Genomic DNA, 20,945 nt, shown 5'->3' on the forward strand with positions numbered 1-20,945 from the left:
ATAGTAAAATAGTCTAATTAGTTAGTAATTCCAATACTCATAAATACTTTTATTTGTACTTCTAAGGGTAAAAAACAATGTTTAAATTATATTCTAAAACCATTCTGGGCCACCATTGTTTTTCAATAAGGTCAAGGTCAGTGAGAAAAAGTTGTAAAGTTTGTTTTGGTAAGAATATTTACTGTTTTCTATTAGTTCTTGCACCAAAACCGTTGTATAATCAGTGTAAATTACTTTTTAAAGTATCAAAGATTATGAACATGTGAGTGTCAGTGTTAAAAAGTAGCATTAAGTGTTATAAATGTAACCTGAAATATTGTTGTCCGAAAATAGGTGACTGTGGCTTCACCCCCCTGTCTAAATAGTGCAGGTAAATGAAACTCCCGGTTATCGGATGAAATGAAAATTTTTCATAAATCTGTTCTGTAGCCCTACTATCTCAGATCTGGATGGATATATCTTTTGTGGTAGTAGGGTGTGACCTCTCATCAGGACACCTCTCTATTGAGGACAGCACTCAGTTCCGAGGGTGTCCTTAATAGAGAGGATCTACTGTGTGTACATATTGTATTGTAAACAAGTAAATCAGGTTTGATTGGTCTTGTAAATGTAAATGAAATTGCATCTTGCCATTTTTGCAGAAATTCTAGACCATGCACGAGAAAAGATTTTGTCAGATTTCAACGTCTGATGGGCATGACTTTTATCTCCTTTCAACGATAAAAGCTGACGGCGAAGATGGAATCTCATTGGTCATGTGCGACGGCAGTAATGCTTGGTCGGGAGAAGGTGAGACCAGACGATTTTTAACAGGGAGAAATCATAATGGCGGCTTTAATTTAGCACTTCATAGAGACAATTCCAGTTTGAAGACCATGCTGTGTCTAAAATCTGTTGGGTGACGGTGCGTTTAAAGGTTGGAAAACCACATAAGGCCATGAATATATCCCTGTTATATCTTTTCCAGTTGATGGAGAGGATCTGGTACGAACCAGTCGAACCTTAACAATGAAATCTGACGAATACTTGGAACAGACGTGTAAAGCTCTGACTGGACAACACAGTGCTGGTCTGAATTTCCAGTACGAAGTCAAGAAGAAAGGTCGAACCATGGAATTTTCTTGGAAGAAGATGGTCTCTGGTATAAAGGTAGGAAAAGTTATCTTCTTCCTTATAGTGATTAGGCTCCTTTTGGGGCGTACCTAATCATATGGTGTTGTAAGCATGCGGAGCGATAAAAACAGTGTCAGCGTGCGAGATAAAGATTATATGCAGGGAGTTGTCATGTGTTCCACAACCTGGGTGCAATACATGAGAATGCCGCGTCTGTGAAAGTCACCAACTTACCCTTTGGGTGCACCAAAAGCACCCCATCAGATGGCTCCTGAACTTGAATATAATTGCTTTACCACATCCCAGCGTAACCAGTGCTTTTCGATATACTCTGCCTCTCGTTATATTTTGTATCATGCGTAGGAGAGAAAAACCCTGAATCACAGGATGGCTTTACCAGTGCGTTGTCTTTTCCATTTTCATCTCACACTTTTTTCTTTAAATTTAGTTCCAGCTTGGTTCCATTGTGCTCCGATCCGAAGATGATGCGTCAGAAATCATCAAAGAATTATTTGATTATTGCATCGGGTCGTTCAAGAATCAGAATGAGCAGATACGCACATTACAGGGCGACACAGAAAGATTGTCTTCAGAGAGAACAAATGCATTAAAGGTACTCATTCCTCCAACTGTGCCAAGCAGCAGTTTATGAGGGGAAGTATTCATCTTCCTATATCTGCAGTTCTTAGAGGCAGTATTCTGCAGATCTGCTTCGAGAATGTTAACCTGATCAGACATTCTATTTACGCCCTCAGATGATTTCATTGCTCCAAGCAGTGCTTAAAAAAACCTCCCTTAGCAGACACCTCTGTATAAAGCATGACAACCTCTCTATTAGAGACAGTGGTTTTGGTCTCGAATCAGTTGTTTCTGTACAATTTCACCTCTGTAATCAGGACACCTCTCTATGAGAGAAATTATTTGTCAGTCGAAACGGTGTCCTTTATAGAGAGGTACTGCAGTTGACACTACTGATTATCTCTTGCTCTTTTTTTCAGAGATTAGAAAAGTTTACTGCAGCAAAAGAGACTTTAGAGACTGATCTTTATTCAAAGGTAAGTTTTCCGTTCATTCAAAATCTTTATTCAAAGGTAAGTTTTTCCCTTCATTCAAAATTTTTAAAGTGAAGTTGAATTTGAACAGTTCCTATTGTGTGAACAATAGTAACCACAAGTGAGCAGTTACTCTATTGGAAATAGCACACTATAAGACTTCTTGTAAGAGGTTGTGGTATACTATCACAACAATCCTAACATAGTCTTTGCTGCCTTTTACCTGCTCAATATGAAAGTCAATCATTTCCATTCTCATTTGACGATAATGATAAATTGTTGCTTTATGTTCAGTTCCGGGTGATCATAAACAGTAAGAAGTCAAAACTACGAGACGTTCGCCAAGATCGTAAGTATGAGCAACAACATCCATTCACAACATCTTCCTCTCGTATCAATCCCCTTTCGTGGACTTTTTGCGTGACCCGTATACTCTCTATACTTATAAATTTATGTCCCCAAGGCTTCTTCAGAAGTAAACATCACTGTCCTTTTCAATTTTGGGCGTTGTGCAAAAAAAACGCGGCAGATTTCTTTGAAGTTTGGTTTTTGTTCAATTTTATTTTGGGACCCAACACAATTTCAAGGTCAGAGATTTGCAAACCAAGTAAAAAATTTCTTGATTCGAGCCCTTCGATGATTTTGGGGTGCTGGAAAGTGTTGATTTCCAAAAATTAGTTTTAAGAAAAAAGAAAATTTGAAGAAATCTGCCCAGGAGTTTTCACATCGTGGCCCAAAAGGTCAGTGACATTTACTTATGAAGACAACAATTGGTATTAGCTATTAACATTGGGCATGCCTCAGTGAATTTCATAGCACATGCGAAGTACACAGTTTGTTACAGTTCATTCATTCATGAATAGTCTTCACATTTTTTCTTTGTTGTTCTCAGATTTTGTTTCTTACACTGATTAAATCAGTTGTTGGTAAACATGTAAAAATGGCAATTTGGGGGAGCAAGGCAGGGAGACAATTGTTACAATAGCTGTTATTTTTATGCGTGACAAGCAAGCCCACATGCTTTAAAGGAGGACTATACACGAAGGCAGGAGATAGGGTGTCAAAATGGTGGTCTTCAGGTGACTGATTGAGTATTCCTTAAGGTGATAAGTGAGGGAATAATAAGGTGATTATGTAATAAAACAAGACATCCACTTGAGTGGAAAAACCCCGAACGTTGTCACTTTTGCCGAGATGAGTGGCAAAGGCCGCGGGGTTGTCAATTTGGCTTTGATCACAAGTAAACTTGCCATTTCAGTGGAAGAAATAAGGAATAATGCACCGAGGCAGTCCACAAGTACAGGAAAATGTAAGTGTGTCTTTGTATGGATTTACTTTATTTCTGATTTTGTATAGAATTTACTTTATTTCTGATTTTGTATAGAATTTACTTCTTTCATGATTTTTTTTGTAGGATTTACTCCTTTTTTTAATGATTTTGTGATGTCCGTTCCATTGTATGATACACTACATCTTAAAATAGCTACTAGATGCCATTTTCAAAAACTTCCGTTGAACAGACTTTCCAGTTGTTCACTGTCGGTAAAATGAAACTAGAACAGAATTCACTTTCTAAAACTTGTCATCCAGCCGACCACAAGGATGGTACAACAAGTACACGAGGAATATTTTTCTGACTTTGATAATTTGCCTTTCAAAAGTCACAGGGCGGAACGAAAGGATGATCCAAGTTGATTCAGAGTTGTTTTTTTGTTACAGCCGCTGTGAAACGACAACTATCTTCATCACCGGAGTCGGAGGCAGTCAATGGAAGCGATGCAGGGGAGGACGATAATGAAAGGTATGAAACATTTGCCATTCGTGTCACTGATTTGATTGTACTTGCGCAAAGTTTGATTGGTAATCAATCAATCAAGAGTCAATCAATCAATTGATATTATTTTCCATTTGATTTATAGTCGATGCCATGATGCGCTCGTGTCATCTTGATGGCCGTGCTATTGGCCGTTTTCATTTGTTCCTCCATCTCACCTCAAAACTAGCATGCCAGTGTCTCTCTGCCTGGGGAGGTGGCATGACAAAGATTAACTGATGGCGTCACACACAAAAGGGAATCCCCTCCTTCTCAAAGTCAGAGCTGATCACAGCCTCCTTATTGTCCTCTTGCACCCGGTCTTTCATTCTTGCAGGAACACCAGGAACAAGGAATCTCAGTTTTATGTCTCATTCGTAGAATGTAGCAATGAAAGGTAGGTTTCTTGATTACACAACAGGGGACGTTTCTCAATATCTGCATCTTAACTTTCAGTGATTACCACTCAGACGACCAGACCACACCTCACCCAAGTAAACAGATGAGGCGGAATGCAATCGTACCGAAGGATGAGGGATCGTCGTTACTGTTCTTAGGAGATGAGGATGAAGACAACAAGAAAGCAGCACCACTGGCAAGAAGGTTAGCAGACATCATTTTTGCAGATGTTATATTTTGTTTGCCACTTCTGAAACCTAAAGTTCATTCATGGATGATTTGTCTGCATTGTTTTCACAAACAATTGTTTTGGTTTTTATTGATCTGGAGTTTGAAACCTGACAGATTATTCAAATTTTGGTAACTCTGGCAATTTCACAAATATAGACGTTTTCTTTGACGGTGTTTTCAGACAAAGACGGCAGCGGGAATCTCACAAGAAGCAGACGCCGTCCAAACCTGTCATTCCAAAAGTCTCGTCTTCGAAGAAACCAGGCCTCACCCGTGGAAGGTACGTTGTGTGAGGTCATGACCTTTTGACCGACGAAAATTACTTTGAACTTGGTCATTCTTATTCCTTATCAATGCCCTCATTACAAAACAGAATGCCTAGAGCATTGTTATTTCTTTTTTCCCCGAGCTACTTGTGTATACAGTGAACACGAAGGGCGTACATGTACCCCTTTAAGCCACAACAGGGTTGACTTAATCTATGAATTGTACCGATTCTATTTCAGCTCTGGCAGCAGTAGTGGCAGCACTGGTGCACGCTCGTCGCGCAGAAGTGGGTCGCAGGCCAACGCAGATGATCTCATGGACCTTATGTAGGATGGAGAGAATCACAACTCTAGGCCTTCTTCTTGTCAGTTTGCCTTAGAGTAGTTGTGTATAGCATCACAGTTCTATCATGGCCCAGTGACACCAACTAAGGATGATATCATGGATTGTATATCTGGGATTGTCTTTCGATGACAGATTCTTCTTTTGAGGATAACACAGCACAAGTTAAGACATAGACTGTGACTCATTGCAGCATTTAAACAAGTCCGTTGGTTCTGTTGGAACCTCTAAATGCCTGTTGACTTTTGTCACATTAAGAACCTCTGAGATTAGTCTGCCCCAATCCAACTGCTATCATGTTGATTGTTGTAATATATGGCATTTATGTCCTAAGTGGAAATGCTGCATGGTAGAACCTCACTATTAAGGACACCATGGGAACTGACAAGTGTTGTCCTTAATAGAGAGGTGTCCTGATAGGAGAGGTGTCTGCAAAGGGTGGTTCCACTGTACATTTAGAGATATGAATAAAACGGACCAAGAGTGCATAACTTGTCCCTGCTGTGAGTGTATAAAAAGCCGTTTCTGTGTTAAGACACAAAAGTATTAATTGATAAAGAATTATGTAGATAGATTCTCTTAGTGATATTATAGCTGCTGCCTGTGCTGGTGCAATCACTTCCACATTCTGTTAGATACCTAATTGTATTCTTATATAATAAAGTTGTGCCATTTTGATCTCACTCGGATGTCTATTTCAATGAGTGTTCGTTTCTGTAAAGTTGCAGTGCTCGGAGCAAAAACTCAACTTTCCATGTGACAATTGTGTCACCTGTCTTTGCTGGGGTCCTTGGGTATTCCAGGGACAAAGTCACAATCTGGGACAATGTCACAATCCACCAAAACTGCTGGATAGACATTTGTTAGAGACTGGACAAGTTCTGCTGATTACTTGTTGCAGTTATGGATCGACAGAAGGAAACCGCCACCCAGGCCTGGAAAAGACCAGTATCCAGATCGATCAGTACTATAACAAGAGGGCCAAGGGTATGGCGCTCAGCTGAAATACTTAATGCAAACCCGTTAATCTTTGTCAGCTTAATATCTCTGTCCACTGAACTTCGGATGTGCGTCGGCCCCGTGTTGAAATGTCGTCCAGTGCCAGTTGGTGCGTTTTTTGCTGATTTTTGCAAAATTCAACATATCTCAAAAGTTCAATGGTTGACCCTCGATTTTTTTTTTGATTTTAGTGTAGCGTAAGCAACTGTCTTTCATGGGAGAATGGTTATTGTAAGAATTATTCAGGAAAAAATGTATAATATTTGGGTTTTCCGTGATTGTCCGGTCCAATTGGCAATGGATGGTGAACAGAGCTAGGAGCAAATGCGACGCTTATGATTTATTTAAAGCAATAAAATGCCCGATTTAACATCCTGCAGAATCAGGGGAATCGGGCGTTTCCAGTGATATACGACACAAATGGGTTGTTCTCATGCATTCACTTTGGAAACGCATTTTAAAATAGATGTTACGTCCTGTTAATGGGGCACGTCATCATCGCGTACATTTGGGAAAAACTCCCTGACGAGACCTAACGAGACCATAGTCAGCAGGTCGAGTGAGACAGGCTTGGCAACGATGATCACCATTGACGACGCTTGGAGAATGGATAATGACGTAATTTGCACACGATCGTCTGCCCCACGTGCTCGAATTCTCCGGCGCGGCGGCATTTATGTTTCGAAACTTCTCCGTTTAATTCTCTAATTTCAACTCTTATTTCGTGCATAAAGACAACTGTTGGGTGGTAAGTTCATAGATTAGGTATAATAGCTCATCCATATTCCGATGTTTTTGCGTTTCTTGCGTTATCGGGGCAATGATAAAGGAATTTTGTGCGGTCGGCAAAAATTTTGACGGCGGCGTTCCGGGGGCACCTGCGGCGATTTTTTTTTCATAAAAAACATACGATTCTGTGTTCTATGATGCTCACCAAAGTGCCGGAGCCAGATATTCTTGTTTTGTGTGTAATTCTGCATCTGGTGAACTGAATTACGTAGAGATTTTTTACCATTTTTGATGATGAAAATCATGTTGAAACTGACCAGTCCAGTGCGATAACTGAATACAATGTTTCGTCGCCCAATTATGTATGCACTGCGAATCACGTGCTTTGTGTGCATGAACAACATGCATTAACTGTGTGGATGTGTGACAAACGGGGCCTAGCAGGGAAGAATGGGGAAAAGGGTCAGATTCTAATTTCTAGCGGGTTGGGGACTGCAGACGCTACAGAAACCTGCAAAAATAAATTGCGGCCATTTTGAAAATACCCTGTTCACAGGCCAGGTATGTTTACCTTGACATAAAAGTAAAAAATACGGAACGAGTTTACAATCCCCGATCACACCCCAAAAAAAGGTCATCAGTGACTAACCAAGCACCACTGTTCAATGGATTTATAGTTGAATGCGATCAAACTACGTCATTTCCGATCGGGGATTCTAAAGTTTAGCCAAAAATACACAAGCTTATCAAAGCAATTTACTTGAAGTGGTCCATGTCTTCCAATTTTCATGATATTTTGAAAGCTTTTGGTGATGATTTGATTTAAATGACTTTTATGTCATGGTAAACTTGCGCTGCCTGTGAAAACTCCTTTTCCATATGGCCGAAATTTATTTTCGCAAGCTGTCTATTATTTGTGGGACACTTGATCATCCTGCTGGAACATCCCTCTCTGACTATGTTCCATTAACAACAGTTCATTCCTTTGGACCACAATTTTTTCAAAAAAACTTTCCCACCATGGGTAGATTTTCCAAACATTTGCATACAACTTTTGTCCGAGGGAAAGTGTCCTTGACATCTTCACTAGAACTCTGTGGCATCCACACAAGTGTTGAGGGGCTGAAAGGTGGTTGTGATTTTGTGACATTCACAATTTTTGCCTGCATAATTCTGATGTCCCTCCATGACTGATCAGTATCACAACCATAAGTAGTGTTGGTTGAAGAAGGCATCGATAGGAAGAGGGGAGTTGGCAAATTCTTAACAAAAAATTATTGCATGCTTAATTCTCATAGAGATGAGCTTTTGCCTTGAGCTTCGACTTATTCACAACTCTGCCACTGGTGTCCCATACATGTTTGCGAAACTTCAAATGCAGACAATTAGATTCCTTCAGCTATTGCAATTTGCATGCTGCAGAAACTTCTGGATGTTACCACTGCTTTGTGCGATTAACACTGCGATATTCATCTTTTTAAAAAAATAATTCATTGTTTTATTGCTTGCAGTCCAGCCAGAGATGTTTTTCTCAAAAGTACAATGACAAGTACTGAGCTATGGATTCAATACACCTCGCCACCATCCCCATTTCCAAGCAAGAACCAGCAAGATTTAGAGAATATCAAGGTAAACATTAAATTGATTCAAAATTGGATCCTTGCCTCCTTCCCACGGGTCCACAAAGACAGGCTTTGTACAGGGTTATGAAACATTTCTAATTGATACCTTGAGGACATCTACAGTCGTGTCCAAAGACAACACCAGTTACATAACATGAAAAAGTGTACCCATAGAGTTTAGGGATAGATATGGAGAAGCTTCTGGATGTTGTACTTCGAATTCATCGTTCGCTCTGGACTAGGAGGGTTTATTCTCCAAAGTATTCCATCTTCCTTCAAGGGAGATGCTGATTTTTTTAGTGATTGTGATTGGTCAGATACATTTTAATATTTACCTTATAACTTTGAATTGTTTTATTGCAGACCGCGTCATCAGAAGTGTTTTTCCTTGTGTAGTGAAAAATGCTGAGCTATTGATTCACTTCATCACAACGCCATCCCAATTTTTTAGGAAGGATCAATTTATATTGCGAACTTATAGAGGTAACAAATTTAAGTGTCCATTTCCTCTTTGAAATATTCCACAGTCCTAAATTTCTGTGGGCTGTGAAAATGTACTCTCTACTTCAATGTTCATTCAATAATATGCCAAGACTGTGAGTTCCAGCCTTCAAGCATGTATTTTGAAATGATTCCTTTTGCCTGTGCGAGACAATGATGCAGATCATAGAACTCGGTGAGACGGTGACAGTTGGTTGGGAAGAAGACTGTTTAAAAAATTTTAGAAAAAATTTGGCTGCAGTCAGGACGTCCTTGCAGTGAAAAGCTTGAGGTGTTACAATTTCGTTTGATTTATTTTTCAGCCTGCATGGTTTCAAGCCAGATGAGATGGAGAGATACAACATACATTGAGAAACATGTGTCCGTTACATAAAGGTCTGTGTGTGTATCCCGAAGAGGGATTCAGTTGACTTTTGAAGGAGCAAATTTTTCGGGTAAGAAAATTGCTTTTCATTATTCCGTCAATTAGTCGAAAAGCAGTCAGCATTGAGGTTTCTTGCCCTTCATTCAGGCAAGAGAAGTATGCAGTCCCATACAGCTTGAAGAAAATTCATGACTATGAACCTGGCTGACATAGATTAAATCTTGATTCCTGCCCAAATAATGAACAAAAGTCTGCTCAACATCAAATCACCTCAGACAGCGGATTCTGCTGATTATCTGGAGATAGTGTTTAGTATTTCATTACATTGATACACCATCCAAGGCATCTTGTGATGAAAAACAGCAGGAGTTCCCTGTGTGGACTGAAGGAAGGTTGGCCTAAGCAAGTCATAAGAAACTGGACAACAATGCAATTCTCAACATTTTATCTTGCTGAATGTACATGTAACAAGTTACTGACAACTATTCACAGAGTCTGAGCAAAGGTGATGGTAGTCTGTATTGCACTTCAGACCAGTGATCTGCTTATGGCAGGTAATGGCACTTGTTTCTTAAACAGCTTTGTATTTGCCTAGTGTCTTCATATTTGGCAGATGTGGCCCTAGGTGTGGAAAAGCGAGGGGACCATTCCGCGTCATTGTTTATTTTGTTAAGAAAATTTTAGTAATGAAAACTGTGGTCCTTCCCAGCTCCTCCATCTGATGGCACAGACTGGAAAAGAGAAAAGCTGCCACACCATTGTCCTCCTGGTAATCAAGCCAAGATCCGTCCATATGCTGAGGGTTGCAACTCCAACACTACTAACAAGATTTCACTGTGATCAGCTGCAGCAAAATCTGACTGGAGAAAATGATGAAGGAATCTACAATGTCGTTGCAAGGTCAAGCAATCTTAGATTACAAGTTTTGTGTGCAATGTGAATCTGTGCAGGATAGATGTACAATAGCCTGCTTGCCGGATAACTTATTAGAAAGCACGTATGTCCAGAATGACGAGAATAACAAGTCAAAAAGTTTTATAACATATTTTAGTCATAACACTGGTCGAGTGCTGTCCTGTTGTGTTCCTTTAATAGAAATTTTTTCATTCTAAATAGTTGTGAGTCTGTAGGGCTAGCAAGTTCCTTGCGGATAAGGTCCTAGAGTGAACTGCAATCACCGTACGATGTCCTTGTGCATTTGACAACCCCCTTAGTAAGCCAAAGGTCTTTCATGGAGCTGTTTCTAAAAAGTTTGTCTTTGTAGAAGAAGTCATTAAAATCAAAAGAACTATTGTCGTATTTTCAGCACCTCCATGGGAAAACCACTGGTTATTGAAGCTGGTTGAGCGCCGTGACATCTCTCGTAAACAAGCAACGTTATGGACAAGGATCACGTCCACCAAGTTCAAATGTCGTGAACACGATAGGCCCTCTTCCATTCTGACTGGAAAAGACATCTATCATCTATGGTTTGTACATGATTTAAGAGTATCCACAGTTTCTTTGCTGGGATAATTGGAAAGCAGTGAAATTCAACGATAGTGCGACAGCATTTCCTGTCCTTGCCAAGGACCTAAATATTTGATGACATAACATCATTCCGTCCTATATTGCACTGTTCACAATCATTTTATTGTCATCTTTTAGTGGCTGTCATTAATTGAAAGTTTAAGAATGAATAGTAGAGCGTATTTGATAAGACCGGCTATTTCGGATCAAAGTCCCTGTCCCTGATCGAGAGAGGCTCGATCATCTATTGCGTGTAGACCACTTGGCTTTACATCCTGCCTGAGTTAAACATGGCCGTGGGGAACTCCAGGTTGAGTGAGTGCAAGAGGAGATCATTGAAATCACTAGACAGAAAACTGTGCTGAACATCTTTTTCCTTTACTCACATTCAGTCCTTATCATTATTACAGCTTTGGTTCACCAGTTACATCCTCAGAAGATTCAGAACATGCAGGACATTGTTAACATGAAGAATATCAAGAAGAACTGAGTGGTGCCGAAAATACCTGAAGATTTAAATTTTCAGCAAAGAATGACTTTGTAAGCCTAAAGGTTTAGAAGTTCTACCTGAATTCCTCAGGACTATGGCTTACTCCTATTAGGAAGCCTGGAAAACGTTTCATCCTGGATGCAGAGAAAGACTGTAGTTTAGATTACTTGTTAGTTAGTTTTAGTGTTAATTTTCCCTGTTGAAGGATACAAATACAGATTTATAATTCATTATATCCGCACTTTCGGATATATTGCTTTTATCAGGTTTGTCCGTCCGTCCGACGTGGCTCTTTCTTTGGAGCAGTACAGTTGTAAGATAAATCCTGTTTGTAATTCTATAAATTAGTTGCTCATTAAGGGCTTACGAAGGTTTTGATGCCTTGCTGGCATATCTGCATACCAGTAAATATGTGCAGATTCATTTCTTGCTTTGAAGCAATATTGTGGCAATGTTCAGGTCTTTTCTGCCATGCGGGCAAATCTGCATACCAGTAATTATGTGCAGACTTGGCTCTTCCAGAGATTGTAGGACTGGGTCCATTGAATGCAACAAAAATAATCGATGCCTATTTACAAATGAAATGAAGAGTCTGCATTTTGGTGCAACTCCATATAACTGTCGGGTGATTTCGCTCTGAACTTGTGACACTCTGATTGGTCTGAAATAATCATAATCCCACCCCTCTGGGAAAAATTTGCAGCCCCATTGCACCTTCTTGTTACCGTCTGAGAGATGGCGATGTCAGAATGGCATGGCGGTGGTTAAACCTATTGCGAATGGGCAGCACAATTGGGTGTAGGATATTCCGAAACCATTGCACACTCCTGAATCTGCGGTGGGTTGGTACCCCACGCTACGTAAGGAGTAGGTTTCTTGGTAAAACTTGGTCCACGTGAATAGGTAGCGCCTTAAAAATGATGAGAAGTTGCGAATTGACGCCCTGTGAAGTGTCCTTCGACCAGCTAGTGCTAATCCGGTCACTGTCTCCAGGTCACCATGCCTCGGTCAATGAGCGGGCGAAGCACCCAATGGCTCCGTCAGGAGTACATCGTCAACTTCAGCCCGTAGTCAAACCGGTACACGCACAAATATCTTAGCTGAGAGTGGGGGACATCAGTAAAGTGCTTCTCATCGGGGTAATACAGTATTGACCCCATTTTTTGTTGGATTCATTTCCACTGAGGAGTGCTCGATAAAGAGAATTTCAGGCCAGTCTGATTATCACCAGTACAGAGGGCAATTATCTAATAGTTATGTGGCTTTCCCTCAAACTGTAAACTCTTTCATGTCAATTGTAAATTAGTGTTGCTTGGTAGTGTTCAGGGTCTTTTTGTCGAACAGGCACATCTGCATACCAGTAATTATGTGCAGACTTGGCTCTTTCTTTTGAGCAGTACAGTTGTAAGATAAATCCTGTTTGTAATTTTATAAATTAGTTGCTCATTAAGAGCTTACAAAGGTTTTGATGCCTTGCTGGCATATCTGCATACCAGTAAATATGTGCAGATTCATTTCTTGCTTTGAAGCAATATTGTTGCTACACTCCTATAGCAGTGGCAATGTTCAGGTCTTTTCTGCCATGCGGGCAAATCTGCATACCAGTAATTATGTGCAGACTTGGCTCTTCCAGAGATTGTAGGACTGGTTCCATTGAATGTAACAAAAATAATCAATGCCTATTTACAAATGAAATGAAGAGTCTGCATTTTGGTGCAACTCCATATAACTGTCAGGTGATTTCGCTCTGAACTTGTGACACTCTGATCGGTCTGAAATAATCATAATCCTGCCCCTCTGGGAAAAATTTGCAGCCGGATTGCACCATTGCCTGTTACTGTCTGAGAGATGGCAATGTCAGGGGTTCATGACGGTGGTTAAACCTATTGCGAATGGGCAGCACAATTGGGTGTAGGATATTCCGAAACCATTGCACACTCCTGAATCTGCGGTGGGTTGGTACCCCACGCTACGTAAGGAGTAGGTTTCTTGGTAAAACTTGGTCCACGTGAATAGGTAGCGCCTTAAAAATGATGAGAAGTTGCGAATTGACGCCCTGTGAAGTGTCCTTCGACCAGCTAGTGCTAATCCGGTCACTGTCTCCAGGTCACCATGCCTCGGTCAATGAGCGGGCGAAGCACCCAATGGCTCCGTCAGGAGTACATCGTCAACTTCAGCCCGTAGTCAAACCGGTACGCGCACAAATATCTTAGCTGAGAGTGGGGGACATCAGTAAAGTGCTTCTCATCGGGGTAATACAGTACCACTGTATACAATGACCCCATTTTTTGTTGGATTCATTTCCACTGAGGAGTGGTCGATAATGAGAATTTCAGGCCAGTCTGATTATCACTAGTACAGAGGGCAATTATCTAATAATTATGTGGCTTTCCCTCAAACTGTATACTCTTTCATGTCAGTTGTAAATTAGTGTTGCTTGGTAGTGTTCAGGGTCTTTTTGTCAAACAGGCACATCTGCATACCAGTACTTGTGTGCAAACATCATTTTTGCTTTGAAGCAATAACATTGCTACACTCCTAAAGCAGTGGCTGTCTTCAGGTCTTTTCTGCCTCGCGGGCAAATCTGCATACAAGTTATTATATGCAGACTTAAGTTTTGCTTTGAAGCAATATCAGTGCTACACTTGTGAAGCAGTGGCAGTGTTCAGGTTTTGTCTGCCTCGCTGACTTATCTGCATACCAGTAGTTATGTGCAGACTTGGCTCTTTCTTTGGAGCAGTACAGTTGTAAGATAAATCCTGTTTGTAATTCTTTAAATTAGTTGCTCATTAAGAGCTTACGAAGGTTTTGATGCCTTGCTGGCATATCTGCATACCAGTAAATATGTGCAGATTCATTTCTTGCTTTGAAGCAATATTGTTGCTACACTCCTATAGCAGTGGCAATGTTCAGGTCTTTTCTGCCTCGCGGGCAAATCTGCATACCAGTAATTATGTGCAGACTTGGCTCTTCCAAAGATTGTAGGACTGGTTCCATTGAATGTAACAAAAATAATCAATGCCTATTTACAAATGAAATGAAGAGTCTGCATTTTGGTGCAACTCCATATAACTGTCAGGTGATTTCGCTCTGAACTTGTGACACTCTGATCGGTCTGAAATAATCATAATCCTGCCCCTCTGGGAAAAATTTGCAGCCGGATTGCACCATTGCCTGTTACTGTCTGAGAGATGGCAATGTCAGGGGTTCATGACGGTGGTTAAACCTATTGCGAATGGGCAGCACAATTGGGTGTAGGATATTCCGAAACCATTGCACACTCCTGAATCTGCGGTGGGTTGGTACCCCACGCTACGTAAGGAGTAGGTTTCTTGGTAAAACTTGGTCCACGTGAATAGGTAGCGCCTTAAAAATGATGAGAAGTTGCGAATTGACGCCCTGTGAAGTGTCCTTCGACCAGCTAGTGCTAATCCGGTCACTGTCTCCAGGTCACCATGCCTCGGTCAATGAGCGGGCGAAGCACCCAATGGCTCCGTCAGGAGTACATCGTCAACTTCAGCCCGTAGTCAAACCGGTACGCGCACAAATATCTTAGCTGAGAGTGGGGGACATCAGTAAAGTGCTTCTCATCGGGGTAATACAGTACCACTGTATACAATGACCCCATTTTTTGTTGGATTCATTTCCACTGAGGAGTGGTCGATAATGAGAATTTCAGGCCAGTCTGATTATCACTAGTACAGAGGGCAATTATCTAATAATTATGTGGCTTTCCCTCAAACTGTATACTCTTTCATGTCAGTTGTAAATTAGTGTTGCTTGGTAGTGTTCAGGGTCTTTTTGTCAAACAGGCACATCTGCATACCAATACTTGTGTGCAAACATCATTTTTGCTTTGAAGCAATAACATTGCTACACTCCTAAAGCAGTGGCTGTCTTCAGGTCTTTTCTGCCTCGCGGGCAAATCTGCATACAAGTTATTATATGCAGACTTAAGTTTTGCTTTGAAGCAATATCAGTGCTACACTTGTGAAGCAGTGGCAGTGTTCAGGTTTTGTCTGCCTCGCTGACTTATCTGCATACCAGTAGTTATGTGCAGACTTGGCTCTTTCTTTGGAGCAGTACAGTTGTAAGATAAATCCTGTTTGTAATTCTTTAAATTAGTTGCTCATTAAGAGCTTACGAAGGTTTTGATGCCTTGCTGGCCTATCTGCATACCAGTAAATATGTGCAGATTCATTTCTTGCTTTGAAGCAATATTGTTGCTTCACTCCTATAGCAGTGGCAATGTTCAGGTCTTTTCTGCCTCGCGGGCAAATCTGCATACCAGTAATTATGTGCAGACTTGGCTCTTCCAAAGATTGTAGGACGGGTTCCATTGAATGTAACAAAAATAATCAATGCCTATTTACAAATGAAATGAAGAGTCTGCATTTTGGTGCAACTCCATATAACTGTCAGGTGATTTCGCTCTGAACTTGTGACACTCTGATCGGTCTGAAATAATCATAATCCTGCCCCTCTGGGAAAAATTTGCAGCCGGATTGCACCATTGCCTGTTACTGTCTGAGAGATGGCAATGTCAGGGGTTCATGACGGTGGTTAAACCTATTGCGAATGGGCAGCACAATTGGGTGTAGGATATTCCGAAACCATTGCACACTCCTGAATCTGCGGTGGGTTGGTACCCCACGCTACGTAAGGAGTAGGTTTCTTGGTAAAACTTGGTCCACGTGAATAGGTAGCGCCTTAAAAATGATGAGAAGTTGCGAATTGACGCCCTGTGAAGTGTCCTTCGACCAGCTAGTGCTAATCCGGTCACTGTCTCCAGGTCACCATGCCTCGGTCAATGAGCGGGCGAAGCACCCAATGGCTCCGTCAGGAGTACATCGTCAACTTCAGCCCGTAGTCAAACCGGTACGCGCACAAATATCTTAGCTGAGAGTGGGGGACATCAGTAAAGTGCTTCTCATCGGGGTAATACAGTACCACTGTATACAATGACCCCATTTTTTGTTGGATTCATTTCCACTGAGGAGTGGTCGATAATGAGAATTTCAGGCCAGTCTGATTATCACTAGTACAGAGGGCAATTATCTAATAATTATGTGGCTTTCCCTCAAACTGTATACTCTTTCATGTCAGTTGTAAATTAGTGTTGCTTGGTAGTGTTCAGGGTCTTTTTGTCAAACAGGCACATCTGCATACCAGTACTTGTGTGCAAACATCATTTTTGCTTTGAAGCAATAACATTGCTACACTCCTAAAGCAGTGGCTGCCTTCAGGTCTTTTCTGCCTCGCGGGCAAATCTGCATACAAGTTATTATATGCAGACTTAAATTTTGCTTTGAAGCTATATCAGTGCTACACTTGTGAAGCAGTGGCAGTGTTCAGGTTTTGTCTGCCTCGCTGACTTATCTGCATACCAGTAGTTATGTGCAGACTTGGCTCTTTCTTTGGAGCAGTACAGTTGTAAGATAAATCCTGTTTGTAATTCTTTAAATTAGTTGCTCATTAAGAGCTTACGAAGGTTTTGATGCCTTGCTGGCCTATCTGCATACCAGTAAATATGTGCAGATTCATTTCTTGCTTTGAAGCAATATTGTTGCTTCACTCCTATAGCAGTGGCAATGTTCAGGTCTTTTCTGCCTCGCGGGCAAATCTGCATACCAGTAATTATGTGCAGACTTGGCTCTTCCAAAGATTGTAGGACGGGTTCCATTGAATGTAACAAAAATAATCAATGCCTATTTACAAATGAAATGAAGAGTCTGCATTTTGGTGCAACTCCATATAACTGTCAGGTGATTTCGCTCTGAACTTGTGACACTCTGATCGGTCTGAAATAATCATAATCCCACCCCTCTGGGAAAAATTTGCAGCCGGATTGCACCATTGCCTGTTACTGTCTGAGAGATGGCAATGTCAGGGGTTCATGACGGTGGTTAAACCTATTGCGAATGGGCAGCACAATTGGGTGTAGGATATTCCGAAACCATTGCACACTCCTGAATCTGCGGTGGGTTGGTACCCCACGCTACGTAAGGAGTAGGTTTCTTGGTAAAACTTGGTCCACGTGAATAGGTAGCGCCTTAAAAATGATGAGAAGTTGCGAATTGACGCCCTGTGAAGTGTCCTTCGACCAGCTAGTGCTAATCCGGTCACTGTCTCCAGGTCACCATGCCTCGGTCAATGAGCGGGCGAAGCACCCAATGGCTCCGTCAGGAGTACATCGTCAACTTCAGCCCGTAGTCAAACCGGTACGCGCACAAATATCTTAGCTGAGAGTGGGGGACATCAGTAAAGTGCTTCTCATCGGGGTAATACAGTACCACTGTATACAATGACCCCATTTTTTGTTGGATTCATTTCCACTGAGGAGTGGTCGATAATGAGAATTTCAGGCCAGTCTGATTATCACTAGTACAGAGGGCAATTATCTAATAATTATGTGGCTTTCCCTCAAACTGTATACTCTTTCATGTCAGTTGTAAATTAGTGTTGCTTGGTAGTGTTCAGGGTCTTTTTGTCAAACAGGCACATCTGCATACCAGTACTTGTGTGCAAACATCATTTTTGCTTTGAAGCAATAACATTGCTACACTCCTAAAGCAGTGGCTGTCTTCAGGTCTTTTCTGCCTCGCGGGCAAATCTGCATACAAGTTATTATATGCAGACTTAAGTTTTCCTTTGAAGCAATATCAGTGCTACACTTGTGAAGCAGTGGCAGTGTTCAGGTTTTGTCTGCCTCGCTGACTTATCTGCATACCAGTAGTTATGTGCAGACTTGGCTCTTTCTTTGGAGCAGTACAGTTGTAAGATAAATCCTGTTTGTAATTCTTTAAATTAGTTGCTCATTAAGAGCTTACGAAGGTTTTGATGCCTTGCTGGCCTATCTGCATACCAGTAAATATGTGCAGATTCATTTCTTGCTTTGAAGCAATATTGTTGCTTCACTCCTATAGCAGTGGCAATGTTCAGGTCTTTTCTGCCTCGCGGGCAAATCTGCATACCAGTAATTATGTGCAGACTTGGCTCTTCCAAAGATTGTAGGACTGGTTCCATTGAATGTAACAAAAATAATCAATGCCTATTTACAAATGAAATGAAGAGTCTGCATTTTGGTGCAACTCCATATAACTGTCAGGTGATTTCGCTCTGAACTTGTGACACTCTGATCGGTCTGAAATAATCATAATCCTGCCCCTCTGGGAAAAATTTGCAGCCGGATTGCACCATTGCCTGTTACTGTCTGAGAGATGGCAATGTCAGGGGTTCATGACGGTGGTTAAACCTATTGCGAATGGGCAGCACAATTGGGTGTAGGATATTCCGAAACCATTGCACACTCCTGAATCTGCGGTGGGTTGGTACCCCACGCTACGTAAGGAGTAGGTTTCTTGGTAAAACTTGGTCCACGTGAATAGGTAGCGCCTTAAAAATGATGAGAAGTTGCGAATTGACGCCCTGTGAAGTGTCCTTCGACCAGCTAGTGCTAATCCGGTCACTGTCTCCAGGTCACCATGCCTCGGTCAATGAGCGGGCGAAGCACCCAATGGCTCCGTCAGGAGTACATCGTCAACTTCAGCCCGTAGTCAAACCGGTACGCGCACAAATATCTTAGCTGAGAGTGGGGGACATCAGTAAAGTGCTTCTCATCGGGGTAATACAGTACCACTGTATACAATGACCCCATTTTTTGTTGGATTCATTTCCACTGAGGAGTGGTCGATAATGAGAATTTCAGGCCAGTCTGATTATCACTAGTACAGAGGGCAATTATCTAATAATTATGTGGCTTTCCCTCAAACTGTATACTCTTTCATGTCAGTTGTAAATTAGTGTTGCTTGGTAGTGTTCAGGGTCTTTTTGTCAAACAGGCACATCTGCATACCAGTACTTGTGTGCAAACATCATTTTTGCTTTGAAGCAATAACATTGCTACACTCCTAAAGCAGTGGCTGTCTTCAGGTCTTTTCTGCCTCGCGGGCAAATCTGCATACAAGTTATTATATGCTGACTTAAGTTTTGCTTTGAAGCAATATCAGTAGTCGTAGTTCCACCTGTCATAAAACGCTGTGTTTTTTCAAGACCCGTGTCTTCGCCGTGTGTCAAAAAACCCGGGGCGCACTTGCACCTATCAGTGGTGTTAGATAATGGTTAATAGCCCCGGCGACAGGTGCACTGTAGGTAGGGAGCTCTCCCGTGTTTCTTTCCCGTTGGAGGGGAATTTCGCGTGCGCAATACCGAGGCAACTACACCGTGCCATCTGTCGCCGGGTCTTAGAACTTGCAATTGCCGGGGCTATTCAGATTCCACCTATAAAAAACCCGTGTTGAACATGGGTCTAAATTAGCCCCCGATTCGCCCCATCGAGCTCGATGGGGCTAATAGACACGGGGATTTGACACACGGGTCTATTTTGACACGGCAATTCATAGGTGTAAGCGCAAAAGACACGGGGATTTGATAGGTCGAAGTACGACTAGTGCTACACTTGTGAAGCAGTGGCAGTGTTCAGGTTTTGTCTGCCTCGCTGACTTATCTGCATACCAGTAGTTATGTGCAGACTTGGCTCTTTCTTTTGGGCAGTACAGTTGTAAGATAAATCCTGTTTGTAATTTTATGAATTAGTAGCTCATTAAGAGCTTACGAAGGTTTTGATGTCTTGCTGGCATATCTGCATACAAGTAAATATGTGCAGATTCATTTCTTGCTTTGAAGCAATATTGTTGCTACACTCCTAAAGCAGTGGCAATGTTCAGGTCTTTTCTGCCTCGCGGGCAAATCTGCATACCAGTAATTATGTGCAGACTTGGCTCTTCCAGAGATTGTAGGACTGGGTCCATTGAATGTAACAAAAATAATCGATGCCTATTTACAAATGAAATGAAGAGTCTGCATTTTGGTGCAACTCCATATAACTGTCGGGTGATTTCGCTCTGAACTTGTGACACTCTGATCGGTAGAAATGAATGATAGGCAGAAAGAACCACTCCCTGTTGTTTGTCTTTGACTAAAGATCATCGAGGTATTTCTGTGATTCTTTTTAACATGAGCAGGGCCATTTAGGCCAACAACCTGTCGTTGTTGTTTCAATTAAGAATAAAATTGTAAACTATGTCATTTTGTTTGCTTTAGTGTTTATGGTGTTGTATTGTTAGATTAGAGCTGCAGAAGAAACCAAGTAAATAAGCAGAAGAAACGTTTTGTCTCTGCATCTATGTCTGGGTGAACTAGTACTGCTCTAAAAAAACATCATTTTTCAGAATTGATTAATGAGATGTCCTTGTATACCTGAAAATTATGCGTCTGTAAATTTCACCTAGGGTGGCATGATGGGGACATTGTCATAACCTAATGAATCTGATTCAGACTTGTCATGGGGTGTGACGTGAAGATTTGCACAGAGTGTAAAATAGTGTGGTATATGCCACGGGGACAATGTAACAACCGGTGATTATGGCCTTGCTGTCTTGACAATGTCCAAGGGTGAAATTTATTCTTGACCTCCCGGAATGCACATACTAAATAAGTAGCCCTCTCTGTCCAC

The 20,945-nt window shown here is 41.5% G+C and overlaps 1 protein-coding gene and 1 long non-coding RNA gene across 3 annotated transcripts; both read left to right on the forward strand.

The window, feature by feature from the left end:
- Window positions 1-142: 142 nt before the first annotated feature.
- On the forward strand, window positions 143-5,900 carry LOC135492117 (DNA repair protein XRCC4-like). Of its 2 annotated transcripts, none has more exons than XM_064778309.1 (11): window positions 143-168; window positions 642-789; window positions 968-1,149; window positions 1,562-1,726; window positions 2,112-2,168; window positions 2,460-2,514; window positions 3,424-3,474; window positions 3,885-3,966; window positions 4,435-4,581; window positions 4,790-4,888; window positions 5,115-5,900. In XM_064778309.1, the coding sequence occupies exons 2-11, from the start codon at window positions 654-656 to the stop codon at window positions 5,203-5,205; spliced, it is 1,065 nt and encodes a 354-aa protein (XP_064634379.1). In that variant the 5' UTR covers window positions 143-168; window positions 642-653; the 3' UTR covers window positions 5,206-5,900. The 2 variants fall into 2 exon arrangements, with proteins under 2 accessions (XP_064634379.1, XP_064634378.1); XM_064778308.1 differs by lacking the exon at window positions 143-168 and adding an exon at window positions 174-262.
- Window positions 5,901-8,944: 3,044 nt separating this feature from the next.
- Window positions 8,945-10,261, forward strand: LOC135492197 (uncharacterized). Its single transcript, XR_010448039.1, has 3 exons — window positions 8,945-9,050; window positions 9,371-9,502; window positions 10,142-10,261. It is a non-coding gene; the product is annotated as an uncharacterized LOC135492197 (long non-coding RNA).
- Window positions 10,262-20,945: the final 10,684 nt, after the last annotated feature.

The sequence above is a fragment of the Lineus longissimus genome, chromosome 8 (assembly GCF_910592395.1).
Source record: "Lineus longissimus chromosome 8, tnLinLong1.2, whole genome shotgun sequence".
Lineage (NCBI taxonomy): Eukaryota > Metazoa > Nemertea > Pilidiophora > Heteronemertea > Lineidae > Lineus > Lineus longissimus.